The following is a 24,308-nucleotide window of genomic DNA, read 5'->3' on the forward strand; positions in this document are numbered from 1 at the left end:
TCGCTTTCTCGTCAGCAAACCTGAGCCTCTGTGCTTGCTTCCCGGGACATCACTAGGGACAAGTCAGTTGCTTTGAACGTTCACATGTGTCGTGTGAACTGTTTGGAATTTTTTTGTGTCTAACTAGTACTAATTTGAGTACTAGTTAAGATACATCGTCTAACTAGACACCCAGATGGTGCTAGTTATTGACGAGATGAATTCGAAACACAAAAAATAAAACTTAATAAACATAAAGATCCGAACGAGCGTCCTGATTCTTTAGCGCACGATGAAAAGAGAGAAAAGGCCGAACTTCACCACGGATCTTCCGATTCGAACACTTAGGGACACTTTTTTATATCGAAACTATCGATAAAAATAATTATGACTGAACCGAATCAAAACCTCTGGCAACAGAAGAGCCCACTACCGTTTGTTTATGTTTTCCGTTTGTTTTATCGGTTTTATCGAAGAAATATGGCAATAGTACTTATACTTGGAACAATGTGACATCTTGTATCGTCTTGCCCGAGAACATAACCGCCATTTTCATTTTATGCAAACCAAAACAAACAAAATGGTCCAGAAATGTGAAATGCATTCCTGTCGAAGTGTCCAAGGCAAGAATTGTTAAAAATTATTTCGTATTTTCCTGCACGACGCTGATTGGTGAGCAGATACATTTTAGGATCTTGCCAATTTAACTGGTTCGGCGTAACGAATCTAACCGGATGTATGCGATGGATTCGAATTTGTCGATCCGCGGAACTGACGGAAAAATTCAACTTTGGCATGGTGCAGGAGTTACGAAAACTGAAGATATGCTTAGACCATATTCAATCTAGATATATTTAATGATCCGTCGCAACCCAACAGCATCGCCGAAAGGGTCATTTTCAGGACCAAAAGAATTAAATTATATTTTCCTACGGCGATTGCTCATTACCATCCAAGACGAAGCACCCACTGGACAATTGGAGACCCAGCCAATTTTCAAGCGAATGAGCTTTCTACCGGAACGTTCTCCAAGTTGTAACAAAATTAAACTCTTCCATAGCCTACATAATGAGTCTTCACCTACAGAAAGCGTTAAAAATGAAATCGTTGATGTGAATTGATCCTGATATTGGCAAGGAAATTTTAGGGGTTGTATCTCCGTGATCTTGATCCAATGATGACCTCGATAGCACAGCCGACTCTTTAAAAATAGGCTACATAGCCTTGTTCTTATAGTAAAAGTAAACGCTAAAAGCTCATCCAAATGAGCGACGGCAAAGAAAAGTAAATAGAGACAAAAATCAATCATACGGCCAATTGACGACAAAAATTGTTTTCTTCACACGAAAAGAAAAACAATTTTGTTGTTGCTTAATTTCCCGTAACAATAAATGGTTTTGTTGGGTTTTAAAAATGAAGTCGTAGCTCTGCATTCTTTAAATTTGTCAATTGCAATAATTATGCCATGGAAAATTTAAGTACGTGACATAGGCGATTTTTCTATTTCGTTCTTCAAATATAGCAACTGCAACAATGCTCCTACCTTTCATCTACTATCTTGCAATTGACAAGCGGTGTGAGTATTGTTGCCAGTACTTCCATTGAAAAAAAATGTTGTCCCATGGTTGCCAGAATCACATTTTGTGCAATGTGTTCAACAGATGTCGCTAGTATACCGTGGGCGATGATTTTTTTAGAATTTTCTTCGAGCTGTTACGTCTGTTTGTCTGTGTTACCGTTCTGGCAAGAGCTGTAGTGATGCGTCGCTGTAGCGGGCTGTACGGCTTGTGCAAATGTAAATATACCGAAAAAATGTAGTTTATCGGTACCGTTGGCATCCCTGGCCATAACTGCTACCGGTAGGATAACCAATGGTTATTAACCATGTTATAATTATGATTACTTTAATTACTCTTGTATCTTTCAGGAATCCTGGCGAGGAGTTGGTTTCACCTATGTTGATCCTAAAAGACGATATAATTCAGCGCAATTTAATCTCGAATTCAAAAGTATTCGGAATTCATCGTAGATTTTGTAGCATTTGCTCAAAGTGCTTATAGAGGGACTTCGGCATTTGCCAAAATAATTATATCTCTCAGTTGTTTACTGTAAAAAATTCGAACAGCACGACGCATCAAATATACTAAACGTAAGTTGGAACATAGTCTGTCCCTAAAATATTGAAACATGTAAATAATTTTAGATTGATCTTCCGAACGTGGATAAAAATATCTACGAAAACTTTCATCACAAATAGATAACCGTCACTGATAGCGAATCAAAACTCAGCCGGTGCTATTCACAGGAATTTCGAAAATAGGGTATTCATTGGTTATTCAGCAGTCAATCTAGACATCAAGAGTCTCCTCAATCCCATAATAATGGAATCCTTAGAACATCCTAGAGGACGCACGATTCCTGGAAAGCTTGTAAATGTGCCTTTCGATGAACTAACACAGGACGGTGGAAAGATTTTCGGTACCCTTAATGCGCTGAGAGAGAATGCGAACGGAAAGACGTAAGCTGAATCGAACTGATCTCCGATCTCAAACATAACAATAGATATTGTGTGTGTCTTGAGAGTAGTGTTCAAGGAGGAACCTCTCAGTATGCTTTTAGAATATATGACTCAAGGCGATCTCCATAAATTTCAAATTCTCCCAACGGGGGATTCGTTGATTGCCCAGCAAATCTTTGATAAAAATTGATAAATTTTATACTGATACCATTATTGTCGAAAGAGAAAAAAATAGTGACTCACATAAGCAATAATTTTTAATTTTGTAATATTATTGAGCACGTACACTGCCTATAATCGCAAGTCAGTCCCATGTAGATAGGGAATCTCATAGAACATGGAATTGACTTGCGATTATAGGCAGTACATTTAGTACAGACTCTGATTCAGGTTAAAAAAGTTGAAGTAGTTATATTGTATTATAAATTTAAAGCACAATTTGTTATTCTTCAGGCAGTTATAATTAAGATACTTTAGAAATGAAGCAGTACACGCTGCTTCACATGGCGGTAGTTTCCGAGCCTCTGCTCGACATTTGCTGCGCTCTTTGTTTACTGTTGCAGAACAGCTGTTCACAGGTTTTCTTAAAAACAGCTGATCAGCCAAGTAAACAGAGCGCAGCAAATGTCATTCTTGTCGAGTTGGGGCTCGGAAAGTACCGCTATGTAAAGAATCGTGTTCTGCTTCATATACTGGCAGAGGACGTAAGCGAACCCTAAACGAGTAGAAATATTGGCAATAAATCAATTATTGATCGTGTAAAGCCAATTTAAAAATATTGATCCTGTAGAATTCAAATGGGATTGACTTATTGATGCTGTCTTCTCAATATTTTTACTGACAATATTCTGGTCTCGTGTAGGGTCCGCTATACATTAGTAGAAATGTTGAATGTAAAATCTATTTGCTTCACACAAAAGAGATTATAACTACTAGAGGCGCATGTCGTTGTTAACACTGATAATTTATCATCTCACTCTTACATATGCTAGGCCCATTAGTTTGACACATATTGCCCCGGGTACACACATGTCAAAGTAATGGGATACAATATGCTAGAGTGAGACCCCATGTTTCAGTCCGTGAATACATGGAGACCATGGAGACAGTAGCGCTTTGCTCCCTCTAGTGGTTATAATCTCTTTTCTTCGCATACTTCAAATCTATATGAAGAAGAAAACTAAAGCACACGCATAAGTTTTATGTGTCAACTTTACATATGTTGGCTTACGATGGATTGCGTTTTCAAACGACTGTGAGTTGTTTTTTATATAAAGACTGCAAAATTAAATGCGGGTCTGATTTTGATATAACCACATTCGTTCTAAGGATCAATCTGCCGTACGTAATGTAGAATGATGGTGATTATTTTGCACACACACATAAGTTATACGTGACCATTGTTGTAGAATCGAGTTTTATGCGCTTTTTATGATGAAATGTGACTGTAGGATTACAATTCATGTGCTAACAAATAATATCCATATACCACAACAAACTGCAAAAATCTATGTGTGAAATAATAGGTATTACAAGGATATTTGGTCGGTGTTAGGTCAGACCGGACTAAGTGACAAAATATTAAATTCGAGAAAGAACGAGTTTAAAGTTTGAATCGCAGCATCCTTTACATTATAATTGGAAATTATTTTTGCCAAAATTCTTGTTTATTGTTACATAATTCAAATCTGGCAAAAGTCGAATGTACCTGACGATATTCTTTATCCAGTGCTATCATTTTCTAATTTTTTGATGTTTTGCGACTTAGTCCGATCTGACTTAACACCGACCATTTATACCAGTGTAGGTCATCGCAATGCTTTTCTCCACTTAACAGTATTATTTAAATATAATTCAGTTTATGTTTGACTTATGCTGCCGCTATTCGCATAACTGTCTCAGTGCTATGGGATTCCCTATACACATGGAACAAGGTTGTACGTCATTTCGCGGAATACCATTTCCCGGTATACCATATTCCGGAAAACCATATCCCAGAATGTACTATTTCCCGGAAAACCATTTCCCGGAATGTACCATTTCCCAGAAAACCATTTCTCGGAATGTACCATTTCCCGGAAAAACCATTTCCCAGAATGTTCCATTTCCCGGAAAACCATTTCCCGGAATACCATTTCCCGGAAAATAAATTAAACCACGTACCTTGCCACCACTCATTTTGATTACACTTGCTACGCAGCAAATGTCAAACAAACTACGAAATTCTCTCTATTTTAGAACACAAAAAGTAGTTTGGAATTTTATTGATTTTAAATGTAAGTTCAACAATGCTTCAGATATATTTATTTTGGTATTTTTTATGGATTGTGCATCTAAAAAACCGGTTTTTCTTTTTTATACATGCATGCTTCCTTGTCGTTATTTTTGGCATGTTTTTGATTTATATGTACTTTCTATTTCTATGTAGTTTCACATTCTTTTAAGTATTCTTTCAAAATATTCTTGGTGTTTTATTGGATTTAAGTACTAGTGGTCCTAACATGCCTTCCCCATAGAAAATTTGACAGTTCATAAATTTCACAGTCGACCGACGAAAACGGGTGCTTCGAGGTCGATAGAATAATTAAACGACCAAGTTGGGTTTCGTCGGTGGACAATTTTCGTCACCGTATTAATCGCCAGATTTAATCTGTGTGAATCTGGTTCCAGTTTTAAACTATCAACTAATCGATCGATTTAATTGGTTGAAATAGACCGATTTCAACAGATTTCGTCTGTCATATTTAATCGGTTGTCGCGTTGGCTGACGTCCATGTTAAACCCCCCATAAGAGTCGGTGCAACAATCGACCGATCAATTGGTGGCATAGTCGACCGATTGTGCCGACGCAAACCGATTTAGTCGGTGGGAAAATCGGGAGGATTTTCTATGCGGTTATAACTTTTTGAATTATAATTGTTATTCTATGAGCTTATTCGCCTTCTTTTGGAGATGAGTAAATCATGAAAAATATTTTTGAATTTGTCTTCTTTAAAATTTGAATACTTTTTTTGGAAATTAATAATTCATAACAATCTTCTTTGAGACTTTGCCTTTTTTAAGCATAATCTCTTTTCTGGTACTTTATTGGTTTATGAGAGCTTGTTTTTTCTTAATATGATCAGAGAGCAAAGATAAGATGTCAAGCGAACCAAACAAAAACTTGGAATGCAGAAGAATGTCATCATGTTTTATTCCAGCACAGTCAATCAATATCTATAAAGCTTATCATATCTTGATTGTAAATTTTATTTGTCGCGGAATAATGTGAAATAAAGAATAGAGGAGAATAGGTTAGTTTAGTTTAAAAGTTGGTAGCTCTCTCGGTGTTCCATCTATACGTAAATGGAATGACTCATACAAAAGGAAAAATATTTCTTTTTCACGGAATAAAAATGTTAAAATAATTGAACAAATCCAAGATTACTCTTCTGTAACGGCGAAAATGAAATCCTTTGATTTCGACGATAAATTTAACCCATTCCTCTGGATCTCGAAGACCATTCACGAAAAAAGTGGTTAATTGTAAATGCTCGTGATAATTAAAGTTTTTAGAAACCAGAATTCTCTCTATGTAACCAGGCCACGTGTATGCAGGTCCACAAACATCTTGGAAGGTAAAAAACACATGATTCGTTGGGCTGTTTCTATAAACTCGGCTCAAAATCTCTAGTGGATTGTTCATGATATTGCCTTCTATAAAATGATAAGATTTTGAATGCTATAGAATACCATATATGTAAGTCAACATAGCTCTGGATTTGTTCTTAAAGTTCAAATTACATGTTTTCTTTAGATTTCAATAGTATAAATATTTACCGAGAAAAAGTACATTCCGGGTAATGGTATTCCGGGAAATGGTACATTCCGGAAAATAGTATTCCGGGAAATGGTACATTCCGGGAAATGATATTCTGGGAGATGGTACATTCCGGGAAATGGTTTTACGGGAAATGGTTTTCTGGGAAATGACATTCCGGAAAATGATTTTCCGGGAAATGGTAAACCGGGAATCGACGTACAATCATGGAACAATTATGCGTAGAGCGGCGGTATTCCCGTTGATAAAACATAAAAAAAAACTGTTTTAGTATGAAGTATATATCAATACAACATTCCTTGATTTGAAATGATGGTTTACTCAAAAACCAAAAACATCGTCTTATTCTTCGAACATCTTTCATTCCATTTTTTAATGACTCACATGTTAAGACAGAATGGAAGTAGCTCGAATTCTCTATTTCATGCATGCCCTAAATACAGGAAAATCTTCTGAAATTCGAAATTTTACTTATTGAAACATAGATGTTCGCCTTTCAACCCTGTACAATAGGGAAGAGGCGCTGTCATTTGACGGATTGAGAAAAGGCAGAAAAGTGTAAATAAAAACGCAATATTTTTGTGCAGTTTTTCGTAAGCCAAATTTTCGTTCAAAATGCATGGAATTTATCATTTTCAGCATTGGATACTATTTGTTTCTATAAATATAACCTAAATCGATGCTTGAAATGAAATGAGCCATGTTTGCGATTACGTAAACCAGCGCCGAAAGTAATCGTTCCACAGCGTTTGATTCACGCCAGTTTTTAAAGGAACTTTTCTGAATGAAAAGTGTACTCCTATAAGCTCTACTCATAATTTAAAGAAAATGTATGGCGTAATGTTCTGGAATTATTAGAAAAAACACCCATTGCGTTGCAATAATCGCTACAATTAGGGATTGCAAAACTGAAAAATCTAACACATTCCTCACAATTTTGTTCACTTGTTCTTCTACAGTTTTGTTCATACGGCAAAAAGAGATAGATAACACATGAGGGAGAGAATAAGACAGTTGCATTCGGATATCTTTTGAGAGCGAAGAGCGCATAACGGCAGCTGCCGGTGTTTCTCGGCATGAAACAAGTGAAAATTATAGGTTCGTTCCAGTACACGGAAGTCACTCCGGAGTAAACAGGAGCAAAAAATTCTTGCTCCTTTTTACTCCGGTTTGCTACCAGAAGAAAAAAGAGAAGAAAAGAGTACAGGAACGATTTTCTCCGGAGTACTTCCAGTTTCTCCTGGTACTGGAACAGACCTTATCAATTACACACGAAATCTTTCTAATAAATCAATGTCGTATATTCTGATTATACGAGGACTATAGTGAGATTTTCGGACATCATAACTAGCTAGCGTTGGACCTAACTAGACCACTTTTTTATTCATAACAATCAATTGCAATATTGTGAACAAAGAGCAATTTCACAAAGTGAGGTAGGAATTTCTACCTGCTAAGCGCTCAGTTCTTAATTTAAATTGTTGCAAACTATAAAAAAGCTTAAACAGTAACCAACCAGCAACCTGATAACGAAAAAGTAAGCATTAGACCAAAAACGTACCGAGAAAATCTTTTTCAAAATCACTAGTCTGATGCATGCTGTTTGTTTACACTTTTCTGCTTTTCCTCTAAACTTTTTGAGGTGGCGCTAGTATACATGGCATCTTCCCAATAGCTATTTTGAAATTCAAAGAAAATGACAAGAAAAACGAAATGGCGGAACGGAAGCAAAGGTTTTTGTTTGGTAAGGGTTTTTAACAAAATTAAAATGGTAAAGATGCGTTCTAATGCATTTTTTTATTTCCATCAGGTAATGGTTTCGAATTACATGAGTTAGTATTCTCTTCAACAACTAACCACAGAAAACAGACGTCAATTTTGAACTTTTAATTTGTTTTAAAAATAAAGGCCTATTCAAAGGTAATTAAACTATCACCACCAAATGCGAAACTGTCGCAATTTCGTTAAGTAGGAGTAAAAATTTCTGAGGTGCCCCCCCCCCCCATTTTTCACAAAGTGGTGAATTTTGCAAAATATGTTTAATTTTATTGTTTAGGTACCCGTGAACATCTTCGTGAAATATTTTGTCGTTATTCGAAATGTTTATAATAGTTTTTGTTGATTGAAAATTTATACGCCTTTTTCTTGTAATATTGTTTACTGCCAAAGTTAAATTGCGAATTACACCAAAGGGATCATCCATAAATGACGTAGCATTTTTTGAGTGATTTTTAACACCCCCCTCCTCCATCGTAGCATTTCGTCACAAACCTCTAAATACCCCCCTGGTAATTACGTAGCTTGACGGTAGCCCTGCCCCCCCTTGTCACCGTAAATTTTTTTAAAAATTCTATTCTATTCTCCTTTAAAAAAGCTACGTAGCATGACATGACCCCCTACCCCCCTTGTCGTCACACATCATCACAAGATACAAAACTCCCCCCTCCCCCATATAATGCTACGTCATTTATGGATGATCCCAAACTTCACTGATGATTTAACAAATGTTTAGTCTAGAAAATATCGAAAAATAGTTTAACAAATGTTAACTATTTCTGCTATTTTTTAAACAATTTTTCAAACAAATACAGTTTTAATCGGTTTCTTCACGCGATATTTACACCGTTTAAATTGTAAAATTTTGCATATATTGTTAGCTTTCAATTCCAAGAAAAAAATTTTGAGCGAGCATAAGGTTTTTAAAATATTTGATTTTTTGTGTTACCTGGCATGCCAAAAACAACGCGCGGGCGAAACAGTTGCTGGTCGCCACGGCACGCTTGGACCAACATTGCACTAGCGAACCTGCCGTACCCTCCGCGACATGATTAGACATGTATAAAAGTTGACAATTGTGAGTTTTGGTTGACAAATGGCGTGTGACGGACTCAATTAATCAGTTCATACTTAAAACATACTGTTTGTTGAAATTAGTTGTAGTTGTGTGGTTGATAAGTCACCCGGGAGAATGTTGTAATTCTTTGCATATAATAAAAGAAACATAACCAACGTGCACAAGGAAATCTTTCCGTTGACACGCACAAATTAAAATAAAAAATTTGGATTGCAAATATGCAATGATTGTCGCATGGATCTGTAAATGCGAAAGAAATTGTTTTACTTCATGTGAACAAGAACTGGGCCCCTATTCTGCGCGGCGTGTGACGTGAGACGACTAATCTCACCTCACTTTACGTGACTTTTCTCACCCTATTCTGTGAGTCGACTCGAGTGAGGTGAGATTCCTCATTGCGGTTAAATGGGCGTCTCACGTCACCCGAAGTGACTCTTCAAAATTGGGTACTCACTTCATGTGACTTTTCTCACCCGATTCTGAGAGTCGACTCGGGTGAGGTGAGATTCCCCTTTGCGGTTAAATGGGCGTCTCACGTCACCCGAATTCTTCAGAATCGGGTGAGAAAAGTCACGTAGAGTGAGGTGAGATTAGTCATCTCACGTCACAAGCCGCGCAGAATAGGGCCGACTATATGAAGCTGGGCCCTCCGGGACTTGATTAAAAAGCCGATTTTTAGAGTGACTGCATAGCCTATAACTAAATATATTCACTCAACTTACCGTCAGTGGAGAGATTTCTAGCCTCGAGTTCAGATTTCAACTCAGCTATCTTCATCTTTTTAACATCCAGAGATTCAGTTGAACTCTTAATATTGTTAGAAGCTGCATCGGATACTTCCTGTATAAAAAAGCAAAAGAGCGGTTAATTAAAATTTAGCGGAATCAACTAAACGCACTGAAAATATTGCGAGTTTTTGATAACACAATAAAAGGTCGCATCACTCGCCAATCACTCGATCTAGCTGAACATACGGTTTCGCTTTCAGATTCGCAGTCAGTCGTTTTCAAACAATCATTGTTGAAAATTTAATTGAAAATTTTGTCACATATTATAACCCGTGTAAGCTGGATAATAGACAAGCTCTCCATAACTGACGCGAAATGTTTCCACTCTAGTTGTTTGATAGTTAGGGAGCCTAATTAAAATAAAAACTTAAGAAAGATAATGAATGTGCCTTTTCGTAATCTGCCACTGTTGGAGCTTCCTCGGCTGTCTCTTTCTTGTTATCGGCTGGGCTGGTAGATTCAGGTTTCTGGTCACTGGATTCGATAGCCCTTGTGCTGTCAGAAGAGGAACTAGTAGCAACCACTAAAGTTGGCGTATCTTCCGCAGATGTAATGTTATCGTCGACTTCGGATTGATTTTGTTGAACCACTGCTACCACATCTGCGGATTCTGCTGACTCTGGACTATCGGAAGACCGAATATTAACAATACGCTCCAAATGCGACTTGTAATTAAGATGCAGCTCATCCCATTCCGAATTTGTTGGTAGGCAGGAACGTACATCGGGTAGAAAGATAACCACAGTTTCGATACGTGCTGGAATCAAACGACCCTTGTGGTAGGTTTCAGAACGACGATAATAGAGCTCCACGAAACGGTACCTGTGTTGGTATATAGTAGTAGGGGATTTCAGATTAAACTTTAACGGTAAACGGGTGTGGGTAATTTTTTTATGATTAATGGTTAATTGAAACGAATATTAGCTTTTTCTAGCTGAACGTCTAGTGTAAAGAAAATAACCGCTTAAAAATAAAAACCGAAAAAATATGTTGAGCGTATAATATAAGCAATCAAATTGAACTTTTGTACTGACTAGTTCTTATCTGATGGTCGATCGCTGCTGCTTAGCAAATACTGCAAAACCAATCCAATATTCTGCTTAATTATTTGAGCTACAGCAGATAAAGTTCTTGAAAGAGACGTCCACAGTAGGATCCCGTGCACGGAATTCATGTCATATATCTTGATTTACAATTGTAGAGTTCAGACGCCATACATTTGTGTGGCTGACAGTTATATTAATAGTTTTGAATATTAGCACCAACTGCTTTGCATTGACATATTATACTTTCTTACGAGATCGACAAAAAGACATTATAATTACTATAAGGTGCAGTGTACTGAAGAGAGAGAGACACAATGGTACGACTAGTATACTGGTCGCTTTTCGAATAATTGTCCCATATGTACAGGGAATCCTATAGTATATGGGACAGTCATGAGCATAGCAGCAGTATTGGCATGGAAACACTAGCATTTGGGACCTCAATCAATCATAATTTACATTGATCGACTTCAATTGCTTTCAAAATATTCTTCTGAATGCTGAGTAGCGACAAATTGATTAGCATGTCTTTAATTGCTGCAAACTCAAATTTCTGCACTTCGTCATCCAATATTATGCTTGTGTCAAGCCGTTTATACCGGGAGCACGTCGTTTGGCATAAGTTCGTTTGGCATAAGTTCATTTGGCATATTGTTCATTTGGCATATTGTTCATTTGGCATAACAGTATGTGACACATACGTTCGTTTGGCATAATGTTCATTTGGCATAATGGTCGTTTGGCATAATTTACAAAATACATTGATTTTTCTGTTACTAAGCGTTGACGCCTAATGTGGCTACACCACATCGCTTTAAACCCGGTGCTGTCCGACATCGCTCCACTTGAACTAGTTGATAGCCCCTATGTTTGAGTAATCCGGGCAAACGAGTGGATCACAGGTTTGCTCGCGAGGGGCCGCCGACGCACCATCGGAACCCGGCGGATCCCGCTTCGGATCCTTGGTCTCAGTTATGCGACGATACCAAGGTTTAATTGTATATAGGTTCAAATAACTGCTCATATTTGAAAGAAGAATCAACCCTTATGTTTAAGTAAACCGGGCAAACGAATAAATCAACACAGCGAACTTATTAAACATGCAGATTAAAAGAGCTGCTCATGTTTGAAAGAAGCGGCCAACCACTAATTTTGGGTAAAATGGGCAAACGAGACAGAAATATTGTCAATAATTATATTGACAAGACTGCTTCAAACCATCAATCCCATTTAAAATGAAAGAAGGAGCCAACCCCTAATTACTTTCGAGGGCCATTGGGTATACAAATTTAAAGAACAGCTTATGACTGAAAGAATGAATCAATGTTTCTGGCACATATATATATATATATATATATATATATATATATATATATATATATATATATTATATATATATATATATATATATATATATATATATATATATATATATATATATATATATATATATATATATAATATATATATATATATATATATATATATATATATATATATATATATATATATATATATATATATATATATATATATATATATATATATATATATATATATATATATATATATATATATATATATATATATATATATATATATATATATATATATATATATATATATATATATATATATATATACATATATATATATATATATATATATATATATATATATATATATATATATATATATATATATATATATATATATATATATATATATATATATATATATATATATATATATATTATATATATATATATATATATATATATAATAGATAATTGAGATAATTGAATGGATTCAACAGAAGAATTGTAGAGCTTGTTGAGTTCCATTAATTTCATGATAATAATGGTGATGTTTATTGTTTACTATTTAAAAAAAATAACAAAAATGCTAATAATAACACTAACTTTAAACTAATTTACTTCTAAAATAATACTAAATTCAGTTAACTGAAAGATATTAATACATTTTCCTATGCAAAATTTTCCTGGCTTTCGAATAAAAATAAGAAATGATATAATAAGTGCCATACTTTTTCAACAAGAGCTAGTATTAGTGAAAATGAGATAAAAATATCCAACTTCAATAACCCAAACACATGAAAACAAGAAAACATAAGTGTATCATATCAAAGAACAAATAATGCAGCTCTTCAAGACTAAAAATCTGAAGTTAGTGTTTTTGAGGAGGTTTTTGCTAATTTTCTCGAAATAATGAAGTATGATTATAGCAATATCCATTATCCAAAAGTTGGGTTTTAGGACGATTCATAATTTGTTCTTGGACGACATATTCCTATCTCTTAACTTTGCAGTTCTAGGTCACCGACGGCCAAACAAACTTTCGTTGACTACATTGACCACCATAGACGGTTCCGGAAGTGCCCGGGAAAAGCGGCCACCTTTCATAACTAGCAAACTCATATCAGCTTCTCGGAAATGGTCTGGCCGATTTTCACAAACTTAGTCCCAAATGATAGCTATATTATCCCCACAGATGTCTGTAAAATTTCGCACGGACCGCTTGTATGGATCCGGAAATATAGACTGAACGGTCCGGTCACACATGAAATTCCCATATAAGCCGGAACTCAAAATTTTTTTCAAAGGGGGGACCCCATGAAATTTCAGAAATCGAATTCGTATTTTTGATGCCAAACATCTTTAAAATGCATGAAACGTCGAGATTTTATGTTATCACGAAATTTTTTTTTTTAGAATCGACTTTTTGGGACTGCCGATTTCGCATCTTTTGCCTTTCTCAATAGAAAGGTATTGCAATTGCTCTGAAAACCGACTTTTTAACGGAGGCCCGGAGGGCCGAGTGACATATACCATTCGATTCAGTTCGTCGAGTTCGGCAAATGTCTGTGTGTGTATGTATGTGTGTGTGTGTGTGTGTGTGTATGTGCGTCTGTGTGTGTGTACGCGAACACAATCTCACTCACTTTTCTCAGAGATGGATGAACCGATTTTTACAAACTTAGTCCCAAATGAAAGGTGCAAACGTTCCCATAGGCTGCTATTGAATTTCTAATGGATCCGACTTCCGGTTCCGGAATTACAGGGTGATGAGTACGATCACGCAGAAAATGTCGATTTTAAGAAATACTGCAATGAATGTATAATGGTGAAAATTTTCCAAAATGTGACCACAACTGCTTCGATTTGCAGTACTGGGTCATTAACAGCCATTCGAAGTCTCTTTGGTCACATTGGCCACCATCATCGGTTCCGGAAGCCCCGGCGGAAGTATCCAAATTCAGACTAACAGTCACATCGGTTTCTCGGAGATGGCTAGACCGAATTAACCAAACTTAGTATCAAATGAAAGATGTTGCGTCCCCGTAAATGGCTATTAAATTTGTGGCGTGCGATCACATAGCAAATTGTGATTCAAATCGATACTCCGATGGAAGCAAAAAAGGTAAAAATTTCACTAAAATGTCTCTCAAATAACTTAACTTTGCAGTTCTAGGTCACCGACAGCCAAACAAACTTTCGTTGACTACATTGACCACCATAGACGGTTCCGGAAGTGCCCGGGAAAAGCGGCCATCTTTCAAAATTTACGAACTCACATCAGTTTCCCTGAAATGATTGGGCCGATTTTCACAAACTTAGTCCCAAATGATAGCTATAATATCCCCATAGATGTCTATAAAATTTCGTACGGATCGCTTATATGGTTCCGGAAATATAGACTAAATCGTCCTGTCACATATGAAATTCCCATATAAGCCGGAACTCAAAAAATTTTTCAAGGGGGGGACCCCATGAAATTTCAGAAATCGAATTCGTATTTTTGATGCCAAACATCTTTAAAATGCATGAAACGTCGAGATTTTATGTTATCTCGAAAAAATTTTTTTTATAAAAATCGACTTTTTGGGACTTTGCCGATTTCGCACCTTTTTTCAGTTCAATATTACCGTGGCTGTTTTTTCTTTTTCGAAATTTTAGAACTCGAATAATGATTTATTTTTCTGTATATAGTTGTCATGTGATGTATAATAATAAAATGTAATATATGCATTTAAAATTTTTTAATGAATATAAACAACCCACACATTCTCGTGATTCATGATTGAGAAAGGCACAATTGCACCGCTAGGTGGATTAAAATAGGTTTTTCTTTTTATTCGAAAGCCAGGAAAATTTTACAGAGAAAAATGTATTAATACCTTTCAGTTAAGTGAATTTAGTATTCTTTTAGAAGTAAATTAGTTTAAAGTTAGTGCTATTATTAGCATTTTCGTTAATTTTCTTAAAATAGTAAATAATAAACATCACCATTATTATCATGGAAATAATTCATCTCAGCAAGTTCTACAGTTCCTTCTTTGACTCCATTCAATTATCTCTTTGGTTTCGACGCAAAATCGTTTTTATCACATCGTTTCATATGCAAAAATAGCGATTTCGAACCCACTACATTTGTGGCGAGGTCTTGCTGTGTTAACTATTATATAGCAGCAAAATGAAAAGAGATATAGACAAAGTGTCAAATAAAAAGTTATAGAGAACATTAAGGGGCATCAAAGGAGCAGTAGTAACGATAAATTTTGTTGATTAATAATTAGAATAATTAAAAAACTCTCCAAAAACACAAATTATGAGTTATTTCGTTAGTAAAAAATCATTTAGTACACTTAACTAAAAAATATTTGTACATACACTGATAGGACATTTTCTCAGCTTTCCAATAAAATCTTGTAAATAACGATATAAAGCATATTTTTCAGATTAGAGCATTTTAAGCACTTGCAAGCCGGATGCAGGAAAAGTATAGTACGCACATACACACACATACATACACACACATACATACACACACAGACATTTGCCATCATCAAGGGGCCTTTCTTAAACGATGTCGCGTATTGACACTTGGGAAACATGAATTATAACAACTAAAAACTAAATATGAATTTGCGACGTACTAGTGGAGCGGAGATGATAAAAACTAGAATTCGCAATATACTTGGAGGGGGAGTGTATATTAGACTGTTACTCAACAGCGACAGGAAACAATTAAGTTTTACAAATCCTCGAATTCTTTTATTAGGATTATAAAATTCGTAGCCTGTAAGTAAACAAGTTTAAGTTTTAAGTAAAAAAGTCAAAGGCGTGCAATCAAAAGAGGTTTGCCTCAATTGCAGCGGGAACACCAAGTCAGCAAAGGGGTCCCGTGCAAAGAGGAGAGCAAATGCATTAACTGTGGTAGCATACCTCCACCCTGAACCACCCACTGGTGAAACCCAGAGGTCAGTCAAGCCATCAAAGACTGCCGCAAAGCACTCCGGATACTGAAAAGACCCCCGGTAGTCACCCCATGAAAGAACAAAGGGCAGCAGAGTTTCGTACATCACGAAACCGGGCCAGGAAGGCCATCGAGGTTGCGAAGATCAAGAGCTGGAACGCGTTTCTCCAAGGGATATCTCCCGATGTTTCCACCACTAAGCTTTGGAGCAGAGTTAACGTTCTCAGCGGGAAAAGAAGGCAAGTCGGCTTCTCCCTCGAAATCAACGGAACCACAACAGTCGAACCCCAAGTAATTGCCGAAGAACTCGGCAAACACCTCAGCTCGTTATCCTCAGACGCTGCCCTCCTTCCAACCTTTTCAGTACGATGCAGAAGACTCGGAAGAGCGGACTCCGGAATCCGGACAAGACTTCAACAGTGTTCTCCGGGATAGAATTAACAGTGACACTCGCTACCGTCCACGGCAACTCCGCGGGACTAGATGATGTCGGCTATCCTATGTTGCAGCATGCTTTTTGGAAAACGGCCCTTGTAATCCCCATACCAAAGAAGGGCAACACTCCCCGTACGGCGAAGACTTCCGTTCGATTAGCCTGTTCCCCTGCGTAGCAAAAACTATGGAGCGGCTTATGACCTACCTCGAAGAAAACTCCTATCTTGACCAGCGCCAATTCGCATTTTGCAAGGGTGGAGGGACTGGAGCCCACCTCGGATCCTTTGGGGAAATCCTCCGGCAGGCTCTGACGGACGACCTGCATGCAATATTGGACATCGCCAAGGCCTACAACACAGTCTATCGCGAGGAGGTTCTCCGGCAACTAGCTAATTGGGGAGTTACCGGAAACCTTGGGAACTACATCAAGGACTACCTCAATAATCGTGTCTTCCGAGTGGGAGTCGGTAGCCTACAATGCAGAACATATGTGGAAGGAAACGGTATCCCACAGGGTCACTTTATTCCTCGTCAGTATGAACTCCCTCTTTGCATCTCTGCCGGGAGGAGTTTATATTTTCGTCTACGCCGACGACATCATAATCGTCTTAGTGGGAAGATTGACCGCTCGAGTGCGGATAAAGCTTCAAGCCGCAGTAAACGCTATCGGAAAATGGGCTGAAACAGTGGGGTTCAACATAGCCGCCGCCAAATGCTCAGTATCACATTGTTGCAATTCCTATCACATAACCAATAATAGACCGGTCAAGCTCCGAAATACAATTATCCGCCAACTGTTAATTTTATCGTTCGTCGTACATAGCCTCTCTTTTGCCTCACATAGTTTAAATGAACTGGATGCATTTGACAGTACATCGTGGCTGCATTCGATTTTTTGCTATTTGCATGTCTCGTCTCAGGTATCACTGGCGACTTAGCACGTGTTGTTAGGAGCAAGGTACATTGGACTAGACAAAATAGAGGACTTGACGCTACAGCGTTCGAGACAAACAGGCGGAATATATAGTGCTCTTCCCGAGGACCGGTGTTTACTTGGCAGACAGTCGCCACTTCGTCCGGTTTTGCAATTTTGCCTCGCGGAACGGACCGAAATCCCCTAAACCATAAGCTACAAGCAACCCGCGAAAAACAAAATGAAAAATACGACCTTTACGTATACTGATTGGGCTTCAGATGCGCATGCACTAATATAGCACTTTCTCGAATTTTTGAGTAGATATAAAAAGTGAATATTTCTGCCTATATATTTACATTGAGGTCGATTCTGTTACCATACCTCTCCCTTTACTTTTACTCAGATTTTATTGCACCAATACTGTGTCTAGACAAACAATTCCAGTTCATTGGGTCATACAGCCTTATTCTGCATTACGGCGGATTGATTTTTCGAATGAATGTGGTTCGATCGAAATTGATACCCGCTTGATTTTGGGGTCGTTATTGAGTCACATTTGTTCAAAAAATGATCCGTGGTAATGCAGAATGAGGCTGATAATGACCAGCTAATCTTTCAAAAACAATTTAGCAATAGTGTGGTAATTTTTAATCGGTTGCCGAATCCGGTTTCATGAAATTCTGTAACACGGCCTATCAAATAACATCAACTCAATGATGTACGCTAATAAAAATTCGAGAACATCAGGAATCAGTAGCGGCTCAAATGGCACGTTCTCAGATTTGTGCATTTGCTAAAACGATAACGCACATAGTTTGCCACACCCAACATGATACTATTTATGAAACGGTGATGGGCATATCAACATCCCGGTCAGCGTGGCAAGCAGAAAGATAGCAAAAGTTGAGCAAAGCGAAATTGATGCTGGTAGAGTTTCTGCGAGCATTTTGCGCGATTTGTGCGAGAATTCTGACAACGAATTCACTCAAATGCAACAACCGTTTCTGGCAGAAGCGGTTAAACCAACCGATGCTGCTCACTTTTATCCAGAATCCAGTCAGAAATGTACGGCCAAGATCTCTGCACGCTTCCTGCCACATCTTTGTCAGATGTTTTGCTCGATTCGCGCTAAATTCTACCAGGTAGGAATTGCCAGGATCTTTGCACAGTTTATGTCCGAGTTATGCCAGGGTTTAGCTCGGTTCCTGTCAAAATTTGCCAGAAAACGCGAGCGAAACCGAGTTCGCCCTAGCTCAACTAACTCGACAGGATACGCGCAGAAATCTGACAGGGCTGCCAAACCAAGACTTACAGAAATCTAGCAGAGCGGTCTCTGCCAGAAAATTTGCTCACTGGGATTATGTTGCTGAATATTTATTTGGCAGATTTTCCGAATGCCGTGAATTATTTGTTTACCTTTGTATGCTGAATGGAATATTCTAATGGATGTTATAATATTGCTTGGTCAGAATAGCCCTCTTCCAATATCATGATACTTCGATTATAGTAAATTGGCATTACTTATCGTTACCGAAATTACAAATCCTTTTATTCACATGGAGTATTAATCTTGTTTCAACTATAAATATTATAATTTGTGCCAGAATAAATAATGACGAGAACTATAGAATTGAATATAAAAATATTTTTTATCTAGAAATCAAACTTGGAATGTTATATTATGCTTGACGTTCTTTGTTGTTGTTTTTTATGAACAACATAAGATGAATTTGACCTGTTTGTATGACTTGATTGTAAAATTTTAAAACATCGCTAATCTTCACTAATGTGTGGCTCTGATGTGTCGAGAGCTGCAGGAAGTACGTAAAGATTCAAAGAGTTTGAAGTTCATTCGTGTAAGGTATCGTGCTTTGCTAATTGGCTGACCAATTGTGAATTGATTTTTCGCACAAATCTCATTCCCGTGTGATTTAGCTGTCGCCGTCAATGTTTATTATTCACGTGTAACGCAGTGAGATTGCTTCATGCTATAATTATTTTCAATATAACGAAGATTTTGATAGATATTTAATTTTCATTTTCCTATACTGCCTATGATCCCGTCAGTCCCATAAAGATAGGAAATCCCATAGAAAACGGGACAAATTTGCGATCATTTGTAGTATAATAAATAGGTTTGTTCCAGTACACGGAAGTCACTCCGGAGTAAACAGGAGCAAAAAATCTTTGCTCCTTTTTACTCCGGTTTGCTACCAGAAGAAGAAAAAAAGAAGAAGAGAGTACAGGAACGATTTTCTCCGGAGTACTTCCAGTTTCTCCTGGTACTGGAACAGACCTAATGTGTTTGTCCAGTACATAGTTGATTCCGCTGCATAAGTCGCACCCATACATGCATTGTAGTAGTTAGCAAAAGCGTCTACCAGTTATTATTTATCGGGGTAATACAGCTGTAAAAAAAATCCGGATGAATGCAAATCACATTGTTTTATGAATTTACTAAAACTTCCTATCTATGTATGAATGAATTTTTCAATGATTGATTGAATTGATTAGTTTTAGAACTTTCGACTATCACTGCGTGTTAGGACAGAGTCCAAAACTAAACCAATTAGTCAGGCAGTTGGCAGTGGACTGCGTAAAGTTTTGTCCAGAACATAATCCCCACGGGTTTCCGAAAAGAGAAACAGCGAGCTCCAGTGATTGTAATTCGGATTTTTCTTGATAAATTTTATATTTCTTCATTTTTTGAAATTTTAAAAAGTCGGATGTAAACAAACTACATTTTTTCAACTATGTTTGCTTTGATCGATCTCAGTTGCTCAATACTTCATTGTCAGATTATTGAGCAAAACGAGCAATTACACATGGAAATGAGCAATAAAGTTTGAAAATTGAAAAAATATGAACGATTTTATAAAAAATGCTCCCTTGCAGAAGTGACTGAACATTGGCATGAAAAAAATGTGGAATTGATGGGTAAGAAAATACTAAACTGAACATGCATATGTTCTACAAATTTAGTCATGATAAAAAAGTGTAGTAGCGATTTGAACTCAGCCCGGATTTTTGAGGCATTAAAACCCGAATTTCCGTGCGAATGAAAAATTTAATGAAAGCTAAGAAACGCAGTTACTGGCGCCGGTTTGTCGACGGGTTAACAAGAGAAACATCGATGAGCACTCTTTGGGGCACGGCCCGACGTATGCGAAACCGAAACAGTACTAACGAGAGCGTGGAATATTCAAACCGTTGGATATTCGATTTCGCCAAGAAGGTTTGTCCGGATTCCGCCCCGGCACAGAAAATCTACCGCGCCGCGTCACTTACAATAACGCGAACGAAACACCGTTTACGATGGTGGAGTTCTCACTTGCTCTCTTATCATGTAACAATAAAGCCCCAGGGCCAGATAGAATCAAATTCAACTTGTTGAAGAATCTGCCAGACTCTGCCAAAAGACGCTTGTTGAATTTATTTAATAGGTTTCTTGAGGGTAACATTGTCCCACATGACTGGAGACAGGTGAGGGTCATCGCCATCCAAAAACCAGGAAAACCAGCCTCCGATCACAATTCGTATCGTCCGATTGCAATGCTGTCCTGTATCCGGAAGTTATTCGAAAAAATGATCTTGTTTTGCCTCGATAATTGGGTCGAAACAAATGGCTTACTGTCAGATACACAATTTGGTTTCCGCAAAGGCAAAAGGATGAACGATTGCCTTGCGTTGCTCTCAACAGAAATTCAAATGGCATATGCTAACAAAGAGCAGATGGCATCAGTATTCTTGGATATTAAGGGGGCTTTCGATTCAGTTTCGATCAACATTCTTTATGAGAAGTTGCACCAGCATGGTCTTTCGCCAATTTTAAATAACTTTTTGCTAAACCTGTTGTCTGAAAAACAAATGCATTTCTCGCATGGCGATTTATCGACATCACGATTTAGCTACATGGGCCTTCCCCAGGGCTCATGCCTCTCCTCTACAATTTTTACGTGAATGACATTGACGAATGTCTTGTCAATTCCTGCACGCTAAGGCAGCTTGCAGATGACGGGGTGGTCTCTATTACAGGTCCTAAAGCCGTCGACTTGCAAGGACCACTGCAAGATACCTTGGACCTTACCTGTGTATCGAGTTCTCCACGGAGAAAACTGAGCTAGTCGTAATTTCTAGAAAGCGTGAACCAGCGCAACTACAGCTTCAATTAATGGATCAAACTATTGCTCAGGCTTCAACATTCAAATATCTCGGGGTATGGTTCGACTCTAAAGGTACCTGGGGATGTCACATTAGGTATCTGAAACAGAAGTGCCAACAAAGGACCAACTTTTTCCGTAAAATAACTGGAACATGGTGGGGTGCCCATCCAGGAGACCTAATCAGGCTGTACCAAACAACGATATTATCAGTGTTGGAGTACGGATGTTTCTGCTTTCGCTCCGCTGCGAACATACACTTCATCAAACTGGAGCGAATCCAGTATCGTTGCTAGCGTATTGCCTTGACCCATACGATGAGTCTCGAAGTGCTGGCGGGCGTTCTTCCGCTGAAAAATCGATATTGGGACCTCTCATATCGATTGCTCATTCGATGCGATATTCTGAACCCATTGGTGATTGCAAATTGCGAAAGGCTTGTCGAGCTTAATTCTCAGACCCGATTCATGTCCTTGTACTTCGATTACATGGCACAGAACATCAATTCATCTACGTATAACGTCAACCGTGCTCATCTCTTAGATACTTCTGATCCAACTGTATTTTTCGATACATCCATGAAGGAAGAGATTTGTGGAATTCCGGATCATATTCGCCCACAAGTGGTCCCAAATATTTTCTATAACAAATACCATCAAGTCGACTGCGCCAAAATGTTCTACACTGACGGATCAATTCTCGACGGGTCCACAGGCTTCGGTATCTTCAACGAAAATCTTGCTACCTCATTCAAACTCAATGATCCTGCTTCAATTTACGTCGCAGAATTAGCTGCCTTTCAGTATACTCTCGGGATCATTGACACCCTGCCCTCAGACCATTACTTCATCGTTTCGGATAGTCTCAGCTCCATTGAGGCCATCCGTGCGGCGAAGCCTGGAAAGCACTCACCGTATTTCCTGGGGAAAATACGGTAATATCTGAGTGCTTTATCTGAAAAATCTTACCAGATTACCTTGGTTTGGGTCCCGTCACATTGTTCTACTGCGGGCAATGAGAAGGCGGACTCTTTAGCCAAGGTGGGCGCATTAGAAGGCGACACTTACGAAAGACCAATTTGCTTCAACGAATTTTTCAGCATCTCTCGTCAGAGGACGCTCGATAGTTGGCAAACAACATGGAGCAATGGTATCAACGAATGCTTGGTTTAAGGGGTTGGATGTGAACCGGGACTTTATTCGTACGATGTCAAGGATCATGTCCAACCATTACTCGTTTGACGCGCATCTCCGTCGTATAGGGCTTGCTGAAAGTAATCATTGTGTTTGTGAGAACGGCTATCACGACATCGAGCATGTTGTTTGGCTGTGCGCAGAATACTGTGTTACCAGGTCCCAACTAATAGATTCCCTTCGGGCCCGAGGTAGATCACCCTATGTGCCAGTCCGGGACGTCCTGGCAAGCCGTGAACACCCCTATATTTTTCTTATCTATATCTTTTTGAAAACTATTGATGTCCAAGTTTAATACATTTTCCCCTCTCTCATTCACAGCAGAATCTCACCAACCTATCCCTGTATCTACAATATGGCATTGCTTCACGAGTCTTCGGTGCATACCCTTCTTGATAACCGTCTACCCAGAACATCATGACATACCTCACATGCAGATGATATAGAGAACATCATGACAGTATCAGAGTGCCAATAATTATCCGAAATATCGACCCTCCCCTCACCCCTGCGATTACAGGCTGGAAACTACAACACTACAACAAAGTGTGCATATCCGCCACAATCATCAATCAGCAAACGACGATGTCAATTACACAATATGTATCCCACTTCCTACCTTTTTCCTTTACTTACATAAGAGGAGAGCAAGCCGCCCCTAAATACGGCTTTCCCTTCCCCCACTAACATGTGACATGTAATTAAAAAAAATGAATTATCGGCCTCGTTAAGCTAAAGCATTTGGGCCTAAATAAACGTATTTAAGATAAAAAAAATGCTGATTAACAACAGATATGCATAAACGATGGAAATGTACTGCAAGAAGCATCCGAAATGCAAATTATATGCTGTTTTACTGCATACACTAATGCTTGTTGGTTACCTGGGTAGTAAGGGATTGTCGTATAGGTTGGGACGCTGTATAGGTTGGGACAGCTCGACATTTTCGTTCCTATGCAGTGTTGCCATCTGTTATTTTAGCACATACTAGACTCGATCGTAGCTCATTTTTTATACCAAGTTGATGTTATAGTTAATTATTGTCACAGCTGCACTAAGCAGTGTCAAAAAACGAGCGAAAAATCTTTTGTTGTGCTGATTTTTGCGCCATCTTAAATTGAATCTTTTTCGTTGAAATTTCAATGTAAATAATTTTAAAGTGTTAAGAAGTAAGTAATATGTTATTACCGATCAGGGTTTTGCGTTTGCTTCATTGGATTTTTTTCTTCGAAAAATTGGTTGGGACAAGCGTGTCGTACAGGTTGGGACACCATACAATTACGCATGCGTACAAGATTGCGTACAAGTTTTACATGTAAAAC

The 24,308-nt window shown here is 38.0% G+C and overlaps 1 protein-coding gene across 1 annotated transcript in view; it reads right to left on the minus strand.

Moving 5' to 3' along the window:
- LOC131692615 (cell division cycle and apoptosis regulator protein 1-like) overlaps positions 1-24,308 on the minus strand; it is an 80,695-nt gene that overhangs the window by 29,729 nt on the left and 26,658 nt on the right. Inside the window, exons 6-7 of the mRNA XM_058979803.1 lie at positions 10,349-10,781; positions 9,894-10,011 (exon numbers count right to left, since the gene is read on the minus strand). Of these exons, the coding sequence (XP_058835786.1) occupies positions 9,894-10,011; positions 10,349-10,781 (551 nt within the window). The remainder of the gene's footprint in view (positions 1-9,893; positions 10,012-10,348; positions 10,782-24,308) is intronic.

This window comes from Topomyia yanbarensis, chromosome 1 (assembly GCF_030247195.1).
Source record: "Topomyia yanbarensis strain Yona2022 chromosome 1, ASM3024719v1, whole genome shotgun sequence".
In the NCBI taxonomy this organism is placed as follows: domain Eukaryota; kingdom Metazoa; phylum Arthropoda; class Insecta; order Diptera; family Culicidae; genus Topomyia; species Topomyia yanbarensis.